The 17,866-nt window shown below is 43.1% G+C and overlaps 1 protein-coding gene across 1 annotated transcript in view; it reads left to right on the top strand.

Moving 5' to 3' along the window:
- The window catches only part of LOC126236303 (uncharacterized), a 451,155-nt gene that overhangs the window by 261,749 nt on the left and 171,540 nt on the right, over positions 1-17,866 (top strand). The window contains exon 18 of the mRNA XM_049945503.1: positions 9,781-9,877. Within this exon, the coding sequence (XP_049801460.1) occupies positions 9,781-9,877 (97 nt within the window). The remainder of the gene's footprint in view (positions 1-9,780; positions 9,878-17,866) is intronic.

Raw genomic sequence — 17,866 nt, forward strand, 5'->3', positions numbered from 1 at the left:
CAATTTCCTGATCAGCAGGATGTTACTCTGATTTTCCTTTGTCAAATTAGTCTGTGTCTTCTTCATTATTTTGCACTATTTCCTGTGTGATATGTTCATCATACATTATTTTAGTCTTATTGTAACACAGTTCTTGGTCAATTTTCAGTATTACTCTGTTACATTCTTCCATTTGTTGTTGAAGTTAATCTAATACTAATGGAAACATTACAGTGTTATCAGCAGCATGAAGTTCTTTCGGATATGCTACAATTGTCTGCATACATTTTCTCGGTTTACATATTTGAAAATTTACCTTGAATTTTTTTTTCTTTTTTTACTGATGTTCTGTAAATGTGTGAGCAGGATCCTTTTGCATTGCTTTTCCTCCAACCTTAACCATTTGTATTAAAATGCTCTCATGTCCAAGAACTTTTCCTTTATTCACACCTCAAATGGTCTTAAATGACTCCTTTGGCATTACTGGTTTCTAGAATGTCAATGTTTTCATTATTGACTGTCTACATTTCTTATTCATTTTTAGAACAATACAAATTTTAATGAAATCTTGGAATGATTTACAGTTTGTTCTCTGTTGGTAGACAGTGACTGCTGAATGTGGTGTCTAGCCTGTATAAGTTTCTATTTATGTTCTTCTTACTATTTTCAATATTTTCTGCATTTACTCATATACTGCCAGTTTTAATTTTTCCACTTATTGGGCCTCTGTTATTTCCACCAAATTTGTGTTGAGCAGAAGACATCAAGTGATATTGAAAAAATTGTGCCCCTATGCCACTGCTAGTATTGAATTCTCCCTCTGTGTGTTTTTTTTGTGAGTGAACAAATCTCATGCCCTAACAACTGCTGAAGCAAAAATGATAGGATGTCCTAGAACTCTTTATCTATTTTATGTCTCAATTTGGCATAATACTATGTCACTTCAGTCTCTCAGGTTTATAGTTATATTTTGTTTTCTGACTGAAACGTTCTGAATGTTACTAGGAGGGCGCTACTGATCATGCCATCAAGTGCACCGAAACAAAAAATTAATCCTCTGCACAAGAATCTCCTTACCCAACTGTAAGATGTAATATTCAGGACATTATACTCCAAAGTTAATATTACTATCTGCACAGGCATGACAATGTGCTTCATAATAACCGGAGAACAGAGTCCCATGAGTGGAAGCAAAACTCAATCTATGGGTAGCAGAAAGAATGAACCTACATAGAGATGTGCGCAGCTATAAACTCAGTATGCAGCTGGTACAAGCAACTGATGACTGAGCACTCAAAAAAACACTTGGCACGAAGTGCAAGGCAAGGTCTGCAGTGGTTGAACTCAATGTAAGCACTGGCCTGCCAGGCTTTCTGCTGCCTGCAGGCAAAATCTTCTCTCAGTGGGGCTACCCATACTACACATCATGTTTGCCTTTCAGGCAGGTTTCTGCACTATTCTGCTGCGCTACCCACTGCAACTCATATGACTCCAATGTGATGTCCGCTAGCAGATCTGTCCATCTGAAAAGGCCATGTAGGGCAGAAAATAGTCAGACTTGGGCTCTGACCTCTGGCGCAGAACTGTAGTGGGTGTCAGAGAACCCACACCACCAAAGGAGGCAAAATCGATGCTGCTGGCTCCGCTGGTAGAGCTGAAGGACAGGGACGGAGAGGAGTATGATGCCACCTCAATTGGCTAAGGGGGGAGGAGTGTGGGTCTGAATTCTGGGCTCCACAGCAGCAGATGGAAGCCTCACTGGGGCCTGAGGCTGCAGGAGACCAGACTATGGCACAGAGGAGGCGGCAGTGGGGAGGCACACTGCTGTAAGTGGGAGCCCATCCCTGGAACACTGTCATCACCAACCCTGTCACTCAGCTGACCAGATAGCTGCATTAGCAGTGCCCCAACAGGGCACAGGCTCTATTGATTTACATGGCGGGTCAGCTGCTTCCTACCAACATCCATCACACACAACTGCCAACTTTTATGACCCACCGTGACACCTGGCAGATACTCCTGTGGCCAGCCAAAGAACCTGATCCAAATGGTTGCCCCGACAAGAAAAAACGGCAGCCAATGGTGGTCCATGGCAAGCGACTTGGAGTGCTACAGATCCTGGAGATTCCATAGCTGGTGCCCATGTGGATGTTCGGCTGGACTGCACCCATTAACTAGCATCGCCTGGTACATTGCCAGAAAATTCAACACGTCATCATGGGATGAGGCACACATGGACTTCTTCATTTGGGCTCTGAATGTATGCACAAAGTGTTACATCTCAGAGTCAAAGGCTGCATGAAATGGTGCAATGGACAAATTCTGTATACCATTGTAAACACAAAAGTTTTTCAATTTCTTGAAACCAAACTGCCTACCATTATGGGACAAGGGAGTCCTGGGGGTCCCTTAATGGCAAAAAGAACTGACAACACGTGAACGGTGGCAGTCGACACCTTGGCTATGTACAGGAAACTGGACAATTCATCGACCACCAACAACCACATGCTGCTCAAAAATGGACTGCACAAGCCCCTATTGTTGCAACAGATAGTGTCTTCAGTCAGTTGCTCCAAATACTGTCAATAAATTTTGGTACCACTGATGGCTTAAGAGAAGCAGGTGCCTCAAAATTTTTTGCCCAGCCCAAGGTCTTCTCATTCTCAAACAATGGGATGTAGGACCATGTTAAGTAGTCCAAATTGTGCAAAGGAGTAGACTGAGACACTAAATGCACTTCGACTATCTGAAAGCCAAAAACAGAAAAAAACAGCAAGAAGGCCAAAAATATTTTGTATCTATGGTGAATTGATGAGTAACTATGGAAGTTGCCATTCCACATTCTTATAAAGTGTAAGAGATGGAGAATTGCCCCCACAAGGAAGTGCATTCTTTACTATAAGACACAACCTGACATATCAGCCATTGCTACACCAGGCACAGGGGCTACACCGGGCACACATAGAGCCTGTTCTCATCTAATTTAATGAGACTGACTGTCACTCCCAAGTCTGCTTGAAATTTGACCAGTTGTCCATCTACAGCCAATATCTGAAAACATGTCGGGGCAACACCTACAGAAACTTGGAGAGTGCCCCAAAATCCAGCGAAAATGCAGGAATATCTGACAACTGACTTGTCACAAGCAGTTGCTAAATGACGTACCTGATGGTATGCCCCACATGCAGCTTCCACTTGCAGCCAGTCTCTTCAAAGATGCAACAAATGACATTTAGGGGAAGACTGCTGGTTCACCCAATGAGCAGAATGAAAATGACACGGAGGACCCAAAATCCACCACAGGTAGGAATTATAACACTGTGACTAATGCAAACCCATGTAACTCGATGCTGTGATGCCTCTGCATCAGAATTGTCAACAGCATCAACATGCGGTGATTCAGCAGAAGGCGAGGCTGCCTGGGATACCTCGTAGAGCACAGGCGGCTGTTTGCCGTGAAGTCCTAATTGAGCCCCGGTATTTATCAGAAAGGATGACCCTTGCAGCCACTGTCAGCTCATGCTATTCTGCATTCTGGGCAATGTCAGCTAAGGAAGGATCAGCCAAGTCCAACACCTTAGCCTGAACCCCAGGATCAGGTGCTAACTGGGCAGACATGTCCAAAATTAGCAAGTCTTCACAAGAGGAAGCACGTTTGGGGTACTGAAAGTGACACTTCTGTGAGAGGCCTGCAGATTGGCAAGCCCCCAGGGGCTCAGCATTCATTTGCTGAGTACGGGCTTGGCGACCCCGGGGTCCTGAGCTGGGTACTGGTTAGTGCCGCCAGTCTCCTGTCACCGTAACCCCCGGACATTCTTCAGCGACCACTGTATGCTCGTGGGACCGCAATGGACCCTTCGACCTCTGTATTTTCCCCTACCAGTGGATTGGGTGGGCCACTGGTAGGAAAACACACCCCATCGAAAAAGCGACTTCGTGCTACAAGTCCTCCAGCAGCTGGTGTTGCTAGAGATTTATCAGACTGTCGTAACAGAGCACATGCTGATAATCAGAATGTGTTTTTGATTATTAAACAGAAGGAGGGTAGCTTTGAGAGGCTTTCTCCATTTTACAGCCACAAGGGTCTTGAGGGAATTGCAGGAACACTGAAATCTGTGAAGCGACTGCGCAATGGGACTCTGTTAGTTGAGACTTCTAGTTCCCGTCAAGTCGCTTCTCTTCGGAAAGCAACCTGTCTTGGAGAGTACGCTATCGAGACCGAGCTCCACTCCACTTTGAACTATAGTAAGGGTGTTGTGACATGTAGGGACTTGGTGGATATCCCCACAGACGAGTTAAAATCTGAGTGGGCTGACAAAGGTATTGTTGACGTGCAGCATATTATGAAACGAGTCGATGGGGACCTAGTCAAATCCGACTCATTTATTCTCATGTTCAGTTGCCCAAGGCTCCCAGAGCATGTTAAAGCGGGGTTCTTATGTTTGCCAGTACGGCCATATTTCCCCAACCCAATGCGCTGTTTTAAATGTCAGCGCTTTGGGCATACTATGTTGGGGTGCAATGGGATAGCCACTTGTGGTAAATGTGGTCAGCCTGCCCATGAAGGAGCCGATTGTTCATCGCCTGTGAAGTGCGTGAATTGCTCTGGGAGTCACCCTGTCTGGAGCCGGGCCTGCCCCATCTATCTCAAAGAACGGAAGATACAGGAGATTAAAACATCTAAGCGCATCCCCTATGGTGAGGCCAAGAAGCTCTTTAAGGCCATGCAGCCTCCTGTGTTTACAACATCTTTCGCTTCCGCTCTGAAAAAACCGGTACAGTTGGCCACTGTTGCTACGCAAACGGAGGTTGCTAGTGTTAGCACTGATACCTGCGTTTGCCAGTGCACTTGTGCTGCTGCGGTTGTTTTGAAACCTGCAGCTCTCCCCGAAACGTCAGACAAGGCCGTGGTTGCTGACATTGGGGTACTTCCTGCCTCTCCCCATATGGCGCCTTCTGCCCAGGCGAGTAAAGCTCCAACTGTTGACAAGGCTCTGCATTCTAAGCCCCCCAAGACAAAGACGCCGAAGGTGAAGGTTTTGCCACCTGAGGAGACTAGTCAGGGTCGGTCCGATGACGAGGCCATTGTACTGTCTGACATCTCCCTTGGGTCGTCATCGGAGCTGATGGACATTGATGTCGACCGGGGGCGATCTTCTCGCCCCAGGAATAAATCTCCAGCCAGTACAGGCTCTCCTCAAAAGCACAGAGGCAGGGTGAAAGTTCAGCCACCCTGATCACTGGCTCCCATATTACAGTGGAACCTGAATGGGTTCAGGACGCATGTGGCCGAATTACAACTCCTTGTACGAGAGTGCCCTTTGTGCTTATGTCTCCAAGAGACACATTTTCGAGCCACTGATGCTCCTTCTTTACGGGGCTATACCGTATATCGAAAAGATGATCTGATGGGGGAAAGGGCAAAGGGTGGTGTTGTGGTTTTTGTCCGTGACATGCACCCCTCATCTGAGCTCCCTCTCGTTACATACTTGCAGGCAGTTGCAGTTGACCTTCTTGTGGGTCGGAGGCCCACAGTCTGTTCAGTTTACTTACCGTCTCAGGATGCACTAGACTCTGAGGCTCTCACAGACCTTATTAGCCAACTCCCCCGCCCATTTCTTCTTCTGGGGGACTTCAATGCTCATAATGCCTTATGGGGCTCTCTGACTACTTGCCCCAGGGGTCGCGTTCTGGAAAGCCTCATGATGTCTAAAGAACTGTGCATCCTCAACTCTGGTGCTCCCACTCATTTCTGTACTGCTTCCGGGTCGTCATCAGCTATTGACCTTTCCTTTTGTTCTCCAGCACTCGCGGATTCTGCTCTGTGGGAGGTTGCTGCTGACCTCCATTCTAGTGACCACTTCCCCCTTTGGATTCGCCTCCTGGATGAGTCTGTGGCATTACCAGTGCCGCCCCAGTGGCACGTCTGCAGAACTGACTAGACACTTTTCAGCCAACTGGCTGTTTTGGAACACCATGCCAGTGTCCACGAATGGATCGACCATGTTACAGCTGTGATCTCCCATGCTGCTGAATTGTCAATCCCACGGTCATCCGGTCATCCCAAGAGGCGTCCTGTCCCTTGGTGGACCACTGAGTGCCGCTCAGCCATCCGAGCCCGCCGTGCAGCTCTGCGCCGCTTCAAGTGCCATCCCTCAGCTGACAATCTTGCGGCCTTTCGGGTGGCAAGGGCCAAAGCGCGGCGAGTGATTAAAGAGAGCAAACGACGGTCATGGCAATCGTTCTTGAACTCCACCTCCCGCTCCACTAGTTCTACTAAAGTATGGGAAGCCATCAGGAGGATTTCCGGGAAACTCAGCCAACTACCTGTCACAGCATTGCTGCATCAGGGATGTCTCCTCACAGCACCGAGAGACATTGCCCAGACACTGGCCATGCATTTTGCGGAATCTACCGCAACTATTAACTGTGATCCAGATTTCTGCCGCTACCGCACTGCCATCGAGAGGGGTCACTTGGACTTCCGGTCTCCAAATTCTGAATCCTACAACTGCCCCTTCACAATGTGGAACTGGATTCGGCACTGTCTGTGGCTCATGATACTGCGCCTGGTCATGATCAAATCCAGTACAGCATGCTGCAGCACTTGTTGCTGCCATCCAAGGAAGTTCTCCTGAATTGTTTTAATATGATATGGTTATCCGGCACGTATCCTGACTCATGGACGGAGGCGATTTTGATTCCCCTCCTCAAACCGGGGAAGGACCGAATGCATCCCAGTAGTTATCGAAGTATTGCTTTGACGAGCTGTGTCGGGAAGACATTGGAACGCATGGTCAACCGTCGCCTGGTCTGGCTGCTCGAGACCAGGCAGCTCCTTAACCCCTCTCAGTGTGGCTTTCGGAGATGTCGTTCAACTATAGACAACTTGACCCTGCTTGAGGCGGCCATCCAGCAGGCCTTCCTACGTAACCAGCATTGTTTATGTGTATTCTTTGACATTAATAAGGCATATGACACTACTTGGCGCCACCTTATCCTCAATCATCTCCATCAGTGGGGCTTTCATGGCCGTCTCCCCATCTTCATTCGGTCCTTTCTTTCCAACCGCCTCTTTCGATATCGGGTTGGTAATGTGCTATCTGATTTGTAAGTGCAGGAGAATGGTGTTCCTCAGGGAATCATTTTAAGTGTCACCCTCTTTGCCGTCGCCATTAACAGTATCACGTCCACTATCCGGAGTCCTGCCCAATGCTCCTTGTTTGTGGACGATTTTGCTGTTTTCTGTTCGTCCTCCAGTCTTGTCACTGCTAGTCGGCAGTTGCAGCTTACGATAAAGCGATTAGAGGCATGGTCTGTGAAGATGGGTTTTACCTTTTCTGCAGACAAATGTGTGTGTGTTCATTTTAATCGTTCTCAACGTCTTTTTACCTCCCCTGAATTGCGTCTGAGGGACACCGTTCTTCCTTTTAGAGACACTGTGAGGTTCCTGGGCCTCACTTTTGATTCCAAGTTGTTGTGGTTGCCTCACCTTAAAGACCTCAAGGTACGGGCCCTGAAGGCACTGAATATTTTGAAGTGTTTGAGCCATCAGTCCTGGGGAGCAGATCGGGCACGTCTGCTGCAGTTTTATAGGGCTTTCGTTCAATCGCGTCTTGACTATGGTTGCACCATGTATGGGTCAGCAAGGCCTGCAACGGCAGGGGAAGGAGGTTTCTTCTGCTGGGTGCCGGGGCACGTGGGTATTAGGGTAAACGAACTGGCAGATGTGGCTGCCAAAGATGCATGTTCCCTCCCTCACATTGTTGAATGTACTGTCCCCCTCCATGCTGTTACCTCCCTCCTGCGGTTTCGTGTTATGTGTCAATGGGAAGAGGAGTGGCTGGCAGTCGGTGAAAATAAGCTGTGTTTGGTCAAGGCCACCACGCAGCCATGGCGTATGTCCTACCAGTCATGCAGGCGGGATGAGGTTCTCCTCACTCGCCTCCGCATCGGGCATAGTCCCTTAACGCATGGTTTTTTACTCCGGTGGGAGGACCCCCCAATCTGCAGTGCTTGTGGCGTCCAGATTACTGTCCGCCACATTTTACTTGACTGTCTTTTATTCTCTGACCAGAGGGCGGTGGTTTCTTTGCCACCGGATTTGCCATCTATTTTGCAGGACAACGCAACGACTGTGGTTAAGGTCTTACGGTTTTGTGTCCTGTCCAGTTTGTTGCCTCGGATTTTAGGGAGAGCATTTTAATGTGCTACTGGGTGACTGGCTCACCCAGGTTTTAGGTAAGAGGTCCACCAGTCACGATTACCTCCTTGTTTCCCTTCGGTTTCTGTTCTCTTTTCCTTGTGTTTCTTTTCCTTTTTAGTGCGTTTCTTCTCCTCTTGTTTTGCCTCTGTATGTGAGGATTTGGAACTGAGTCAGGTCTGTGTCTTTTAGCCGTTCTCCTTGTTCACTGTCCGTCTTAGTCCCTTCACTGCATGTGTTCCTGTTTTTATGCGTTTGGGTGCTGATGACCACGCTGTTTAGCACCTGTAAACCTCAAAAACACACACACACACACACACACACACACACACACACACACACACACACACACACACACAGATTGGCGATCCAGGCCGCATATGCCTGCCTAGGGTGCTTGTGGTGCTGGTTAAACTGCATGTGCCACCACCACATTGGTTTGAAGTCCGGAATACTGCAATAGCAACTGACAAAGATCATCAAAGGGGAGCTTCTGAGACTCAGTGGAAGGCTTGAAATTTTGGACAACTTCGTATAAATTCACACTGCTGGACGACAAGAAGATGGACTTATCAACTGGATCAATGATACGTATTACCTGACAATGCAGTAAGAACCGGCTCAGGTTATCACCTTTCCGTTGACTCATTGAAATCAGTAAATGGTGTTGGGGGCGACATGGGCGAGTGTTGGGGCCTGGCTAGCTATTGGCGGGGCGAGGGTGAGCAAATATGTATTTTGATTCATCGGCTCCCACTCTGCTGCTGTTCCTTCTCTAAGCAGAATTATACATGCCAGCATTGCTGAAACACTGGTTCAAAACAGCCCCAAAATTAACTATAGGTAAAGGGAAACAAAAAAATGGGGCATCACACGTGGGACAATGTCCATCGTGAGCAGTTAAGTATCTGCCCAAGCGTGACAATGCCTTTACACTACACTGTTGGTGTAGGTACTTCAGAGGCCAATGATGGCTCGATAATAACCAGGGAACAGAATCCCATGAGGGGAAATAAAACTTGCTATATGAATCAATCCACGGGAACAAGAAAGGTTCAAATAGAGATTTGCACAGGAATAAACTCATGCGGCTGGCTTAGGTGTGTGATGTCTGAACACTTGGCAACAACTTTCTGTACGATGCGCAAGGCAAGGTCCGTTGCGATTGAACTCAGTGTAAGCAATGGCCTGCTTGGCTTACTTCTGCCCACAGGTTAGCACTTCATCATCAGTTCTGCCCATACTGCATGTCACATGAGCCCTCCATGGCAGGTTTCCTCACTATTCCGCTGCACTAACCATGCCAGCTTATGTGGCTCCATTGCAATGTCTGCTGATAGGGATACTAAAAGTTGTTTGTGTTAACTTCCTTTTATAGAACATGTTAGTATAAATTTTTAAATTTGTCAGTCCCAATAATGAGAAATCATCCTCAGTCCCTTTAACTGAATTTTAGAAACAAAAAAAATTGATAGTTTACTTCATGTTTACTTCATGTCCAGTTATTTAAAGTTTGCTAGATCATTACGTTATGTTTCTAAATGAATACAAATTGTTTGTTCTTTGAAATCTGTAACTTTTTCAATTGTTCATTTCAGGGTTTATTCTTGGGGTTGGGGTGTACATGGACAACTTGGTATTGGTTCAATCGAAGATGCTCTCCATCCAAAACCAGTGAAGCGTCTAAATGGACAGGTACAATGAAATACTTAATACATTGCATTGATTGTCTTGTTACTGTTATAATTATGCAGAACTCTCTTTTATGGCTAACTAGCAATTTTGAGCATAAAAATCAGTGAGTAAATGTACCATGCATGAATCACTTAAACAATTAAACATTCAGCACATCCAGCACATGTCAAGACTTGATTACTCTATATTAAGCAACTTCTGCATCAAGTGTTGACCTACTGTTGTGAAACAATATGATGGTTAATATTTTCTATGAAATGGAATATTACTATAATACCTGCCCAGTGGGCTACAAACACATAGAGGAGTTGACATTTGGCAGTAGTTTCAATTCATTTTGACAGTTTTACATTGCCTTATCGGACTAAATTGAGCACAACTGGAGAATGATAAGTTGATCACTTGGTTATGTTTATTCTACCTCATCCTAGTAAATGTCAGTACTCATCCTTGTGCATTGATAATTTAGAATGGCAGATTGGCCCAAATATACTGTAACATTAATGACCCTCTGATGTTAGTGGTTTGTGGAATCTGTGTATTACTGATTCCCTCTAGCCTCTTAAGGTCAAAACATTGAGTGGTATATACAGTTGAGAGGAGTAAATCGTAACCCACATGTGCTCTTATAGTAACTATCATTCTTAAGAATCCATATGAAGTTAATAGCTATACTCACTGTCAAAATATTGCATGTTTGTGATGAATTTTCCTGGTCAGTCCTCTCATAACTCAGTTTAAAGCTATGACATACGGCTTGGAGAGTGATGTGCTGACCACATGCCCCTCCATCCTCATCCAATGATGCCTGTTGTCTGAGGATGACACGGTGGCCAGTTGGTACCATTGGGCCTTCGTGGCCTGTTCGGTTGGAGTTTAGTCTAGTTTTAGTTTAAAGCTATAGTTGTCAGTCTTTTCATTGAGCACTTCTAATGAGTAAGGCAACACACATGGGTTGAACAAAAATGTGGAAATACTGTGAGTAGTGCATGCTTGAACATAAATGCAAATGCTAGCCAAGCCTGCTGGTTGTGCTATTGTATATGAACATAAACAACACTTGTACAATGTCCTCAATATGTAGCAAATGACAGTAGTGGTCAGGAAAGTGTTCTTTGTTGTTGTGAATGTGTTATGTTGGAGCTAAGTAAATTCAAATGTGGGCAACGTATTGGTGCTTGTATGTATGCTCATGTGTTGGGCTCTGCCATAATCAGAGTAGTTGATGTATTTGGTGTTTAAGAAGCACCATATCCAAGATTCCTGCCACTTGCATGGAAAATGGAAAAACATCTTCTGCTAAATCACTACATGGGAAAGTACGAAGTGAGTATATGTGATGGATGGTCACTAAAGAGGATGGTGATGAAAAATAAAGGGGATAAAAATTGCAAACATCACTGCAGAACTGAATGTTGAACTCACAAATCCCGTCAGCATCAAAACAGCGTGGGGAAAGCTCAAGAAATAGGGAATTGCAGGATGAGCTGGAATCCCAAATACCACCCATTAGTAATGCAAATGACCATTGAAAGAAAATGTGGTGCTGAAGCTATAAAACCTGGAATATGAGGCAACATAAGTTTGTCATTTGGTCGGATGAGTGCTGTTCACACTGTTTGCACCTTTGGCCAAGTTTATGTCCCAAGAGTGAAACAGGGCAGGGTTCAGTGATGATTCGGGCAGCCATATCATGCTATTCCATAGACACCATGCTTACTCTGCAATTACTGCCGAGGGTTGTATGACCATTTTGGCTGATCGTGCCAAACCCATGGTACAGTGTTTGTTCCGAAACGGTGATGCTGTGTTCCAAGACAGCAGAGGCCTTGTTCACACAGCTCGCATTGTCCAGGACTGGCTCTTTAAGCATGAGGATGTGTTGTAGCATCTCCCCTGTCCACTACAGTCACCAGATCTAAGTATTATTGAGTCTTTGTGGTTTACTTTGGAGAGAAGGGAGTGTGGCTACTCTCTGCCTCCATAATTATTACCTGAACTTGCCACTATTTTTCAGGAAGAATGGTATAAAGTTCTCTTGGAAACCACAAGGGAACTATATTTAGAAACCACAAGGGAACTATATTTATCCATTCTGAGCTGAACTGAAGTTGTTTTGAATGCCAACAGTTTTCCTACGCTGTTTGAGACATAGTAATTTGTTGTGGTTGTGGTGTTTCCATATTTTTGTCCATACCTTTCTATTGATAGTGCTTCAGTTCTTTGCTGCACACATGGAGCTGAAGCAAGTGGCTAGGGGTGAATACAGAGAGTGTTCTTTGCCGACCTGCTGTAACTTCTGCAAAAGAACTCGGGAAACAGTATCAAAATAATGGGTAATATTTTTATGAAAGTCTCATTTGTATGTAAGTTGAATGAAGAAGCCATTACTGAAAGGTTTCCGATGAGTAGCCACTGGTTTTGATGTTGGAAGCTATTAAGAAAGACATGAGAGTAAACAGTTTTGCAAGAAATTCCACTCCACCTGTATGCAATAGAACTGTTTGTTTGACCTTTGACCTGTGGTCTGTCTCAAAGCTTCAGATTGCTCAATAATGACTGGTAGACTATTAGTTTAACACAAGGCAGGATAATCTAAAGTTAAAGAAACTGGGAGTTGTATCAGAATTTAGAGCAATATCAAGAGACATGTGAAATAGATCATTACAGAAAATAGTGTAAGACCTTAAGAAATCTTGTTGAGAGACTAAGAGCACAAACTGTGCTAGTAGGGCACATAAATCTTGGTATAAAATCAAAACAGTAGCACCAAAATGCTTCAGTTTTCAGATGGCTGAAATGTAATAGTAAAGAACATTATTTTCGGTTGTTGAGTGTAAAGTGAATCAAAATTCCATTACAATACTACTAAAACATTTTGAAAGTGTGCTTTCTTAGTGGAATAACAGTGGATGGATTGACTCTGCATTAATATAAAGAAAACTGAGGCAGTAACTGTGGCTTTACGATGCAGAGATTCACATGGCTGTGATGAGATATCAAAAATGTTAGTGATAATTGGTGTATTGTAAGAGGGACATACTCAAAGTAATGAGCAACAATTTTTTTTAAAAAATTAATCTTTATTTTTTAGACAAACCAAAGGACATAATATTTGCCATTGACTGGAGAAATTATTTATTTCAATATTGCAACTTCGGCCTTTGGCCATTATCAAGTGGTGCTGCAAAAGATTTTGGTTCAGCACACGTCAGACTTTTAAATCCTCTGACATGTGCACATGTCATTGTCAGAAATAGGCCTTTTCACTGCAGAAATACAGTAACATCAGATGTACAGAACTTCACACTCGTCTGATGTTACTGCATTTCCACAGTCCTATTTTTGACAATGACATGTGCACATGTCAGAGAATTTTAAAGTCTGATATGTGCTGAAATAAAATCATTTGCAGTACTACTTGAAAATGGCCCAAAGTCCGAAATTGCAGTAGTGAAATAAATAATTTCTACAGTCAACAGCGAATATGATGACAATGACGTGTACATGTCAGAGAATTTTAAAGTCTGATATGTGCTGAAATAAAATCATTTGCAGTACCACTTGAAAATGGTCAAAAGTCCGAAATTGCAGTAGTGAAATAAATAATTTCTACAGTCAACAGCGAATATGATGCCCTTTAAACAAATCCTCCACTGTCTTATAGTGTTGGCATCACATCTTTTCCTTAATAGGAAAAAAAAAAGCTGTAAAGGGGATGTGGAAGATTTCCCACCAAGTGCCCACAGAGACACGAACAGTTTGAGGACACACATTATCCTGTTACAATATTATCTTCTTGCAATACAAAACTGAGCTTCAAAAGTGTCTGGATATAGTGGGCAGCAGTTATAGTATGTCCAAGGGAAAAAAAAAAAAAAACAGAATATTTCCTTACTACATTCTGTGGAGGCAGTTTGAGGACAACTACTGCAGCCTCATCTTGGACACTCATGTTTCTGTCTTTGACATCTTTCATCTATCTCCTACCGAGCGAGGTAGCGCAGTGGTTAGACACTGGACTCGCATTCAGGAGGACGACGGTTCAATCCCGTGTCCGGCCATCCTGATTTAGGTTTTCCGTGATTTCCCTAAATCGCCCCAGGCAAATGCCGGGATGGTTCCTTTCAAAGGGCATGGCCGACTTCCTTCCCCGTCCTTCTCTAAACCGATGAGACCGATGACCTCGCTGACTGGTCTCCTTCCCCAAAACAACCTACCAACCAACCTATCTCCTAACACTAATGACACCCATGCAAACATCTCCATAAGCATGTTGAAGTCTGAGGTGCATTTCAGCAGATGTTTTTCCTCTTTAACAAGTGATTCAATGACAGCACGCTGTCGAAAGGGAACATTGATGTTAGCCATTTTGAAAGTACTGCCTGTGGTCACTTGGTATTCTCTAATGAGATTAGATTGTGATAAAATGTGGAATAAAGTCTGTAGATTATGGTCCTGCAGTCACTTCTGTTACATTATTTGAATTGGAATTTTAACAATGGGTTGCTCACAATTTTCAGTACAGCCCTTGTACATTAGCAGTGTATTCAGCCAGTTGTGTAGCACAATTATGTGAGTATTTTCCTAGATTCTTAAATGTTCAGTGGTGAGACTTCTATGCAAGAAAATATAACATCTATGCATCCAATTTACCTTTACAACAGATCTGGGACAATTGCAGTGGAAGCGAAGAGAAGGGATCAACATATCTTGTACAGGGAAAAGAGCTTTATTTAATGCAAAGGACTAATGCCATTTAAGATTTGACAATATTGCAGAATTCTCTGCTGTGCCATTAAAAAATTCAAAATTCCAAAAGCAAAGGAATTACGAATATTATTGAGCATGAAACAATTGGGCTCGGTGAGGTAGTCTCATATAACTTTTTCTCTGCTGTGACCGAGCCTGATGCTGGCTGAAGAAGTCTTGTGACTGCTTTCCAATAGTGTTCTCCTTTCACTGTTTCATTCTTCAACAGAAATTTAAAATGAGTTAATAGAAAAAGTTATTATGGCAGTCCTTACTAACGAATTTAAAATTCACCATTTATTTTTGCTAATGTGTTACAAAAACATGAGCACACCTCTCTTAGTATCCACCCATCTTCACAACACCCAGGAGAAGACCAATAACACCTACCTCTCACTCTTTTCATTATTTCAGGACAACTGAAAATGAGATGGCAATAGAGATGAAATGGCTCATGTGAGTGCCTTATTGATAACAATAATTGATCAGAAAAATGATGAAAATGATACACAAGACTAAATATGAAATGGGATCTTGCTCATATGTTGCACCCGGAAGAAGTGTGCTATATTACAGCAGATGATACTGAACTCCCTGATGACAGTAACAAGGAAACAGATGATGATAAACTCAATTAATTCCGTGTAACAGGTGCTGAAAGTGCAGGGAAAAAAAAATGGAAGATGGGGAGCCAATTCATTAGATTTAATTAGACCATTCAAATCCCTACATGGCTAGTCAGATTTATGTTTTCTTTGGTTTTCCTAAATTGTTTGAGGCAAATAACTTCCTTTTTAATATATACCTCCTGATGATGTGTGTGTAAGTTTGCTTTAATGATGAAGATGTTATAGTTTTATGCCACTGATTTTATTGCAGTGAATCATTGTGTTGACCATGCTTATCTCATAGGAGTGAAAAAAGAAACTGAAAAAACATGGCAATGTTAGAAGGAATCCAGATACAATTCTACAATGTAGTTGCATCTGAGAATGAAATGAGGTCTTTAAGATTATAAACATATCATCATGTGAATTTCTTTATTAATTAATTCTGTCGATTCCATGTCCATGCCCATGCCCCCTCCCCCCTTTCAATTTCATATGTGTCATATTTCTTTGTGTTACCCTCCTCCCATGCATAGTATAGGCAGTCGCTTACTAGTGTACCATCATTCAGTAGTTACATTCAAACAACGTACAAGAATACAGCTGGGGAGGAACTCAAGTTTACCATAGTTATCAACTCTCATCACAGCTGGGGAGAAACTCAAGTTTACAGTAGTTATCAGATCTCATCCATTAATTTCATGATCATTAAGTACTTTAATTCCATGTACTGTAAAAACAAATTAGTTTTTTTGTTTACATAAATGTTAAAACTGTAATGTGCAAATTTCAATGAAGCCATTTGCCTTCACTTGACAAACAGAGACAGTGCATGACATTGTCCATAAAATAGATTTAATTAGCATCTGTATGCATGTTGTATTGAAGCTACATCATCCACCAGATCACTGTTGACTTTGTAAACTAAGATCATAGAAACTTTCATAAAAGAAAACATTGTTCTTTTGGGCTATATATTTATATCATTTATCTGCTGTGCTATTGGCCATTTTTGACTACCACCTCATTATCAAGCACCTATAAAAAGAGCACACAAACATATAAGAGTAATACCTTTCTTGTATGCAGTCTAGAGAACTCAAAAATGTAATGATAACAGAATCTTGAATTTGGCATAAGTTATTGTGTGTTACTTACATATAAATTAAAAATATGTGCTGTGTTGCATGAGATGTGGCATACAATTCAAATTATCAATTTACATGTGAAGCTATACATGAATAACAGTATGGTCTGTATCAAATACAAAGTAAGAGCACCAAAATATGAAACAGATGCAATTGTAGTATAATGTGATATCTAAGATTCCATCTTTACACTACAGAATGTTATTGTATCATGTGCAAACCACAACTAATCTACTAGCAACAACTACATACAGACTGAATTTGTAATTGGCCATTCTAACTTTTGCCAAAGATATGTTCAAAGACAATATACAAATCTATGGATAATGAATGCCCACACATAGGTTGCTGGCATGCCGATAAGTGATAGCTAAATCTTACTGTTGTAACCCTATAAAGTGGGAGCGCATAATTAAACAACATGCATCTCCATGGTTGCCCTAAAGAGGCCGCCTCATTCACCACAGATAGTGCAGTAGGTGCTGCATCATGTGCAAACAGCTGTATATAAGCCAGTGTGCTGGGCCTTCGGCCACTCTTATGTTTTTGTGGCTATGGAACATGTCACAGTTAGAATGTTCATAATTGTAACCCATGATTCTTGGTGCTTGTTCTTCTTACAGTGTCTTTCAATGTGTCTGTATTTTCCTGTATGTGGAAGCATACATTTTTCATGACAAGTGCGCTATACCACTCTGCATATTTTGTTTTTTGGTTCATTGTGGCCATTATGTCAGTGGAAGAAATTCGTCAATATCTTGTTGAACAGCAGCAAGCTCTCACCAACCAGCAACATGCCCTCTCCATGGCACTAAACAATTTGGCAGCGTTGTTGACGTGCCAGGGTTCACAGCTGTTGATACAACCCCCAACGTTTCCCCCATATGATAATACTGTGGAGGATTGGGAGACATGAAAAATGCCTTCAGCAGCATTTCTTCTCATTTTTTGTGTCAGCTAGCTCCTCTGCAGGAAACTGCTACTCTCTCTTTTGATGAAATACGCCAGTTGCTTTCTAAGTATCATTGCAAACATACTCATGTTATTGCTGTTTGTGTTAAGTTCTACCATTGTCAAAAACAGAGGCAACAGTCATTCAGAGCTTGGACAGTGTCAAAGAGTTGGAGGCCTTTCTCAGTAAGATAGTGTGCTATCACAAATTTCCTCCTGTTGTGGTCATGGTGGCTGAGCCCCTTCATGCTCTGTTAAGTAAAGGTGTTACTTTTCACTGCTCACCCACCTGTAAGTGTGCTTGTAACCTGTCGAGGAAGGGATGAGGAGTGTTGTAACCCTATACAGTGAGTGTGCATAATTGAAAACTGTGCACATACACGGCAAGGCCTAAAAAGACCACCTTACTCATCACAGATGGCGCAGCAAATGCTACGCTGTGTGCAGACAGCTGTATATAAGCTGGCGTGCTGGATCATCTGCCTCTCTAATGTTTTCGTGACTAAGGAACACTTCATTGTTAGACTGTA

The sequence above is a fragment of the Schistocerca nitens genome, chromosome 2 (assembly GCF_023898315.1).
Source record: "Schistocerca nitens isolate TAMUIC-IGC-003100 chromosome 2, iqSchNite1.1, whole genome shotgun sequence".
Taxonomy (NCBI): Eukaryota; Metazoa; Arthropoda; class Insecta; order Orthoptera; family Acrididae; genus Schistocerca; species Schistocerca nitens.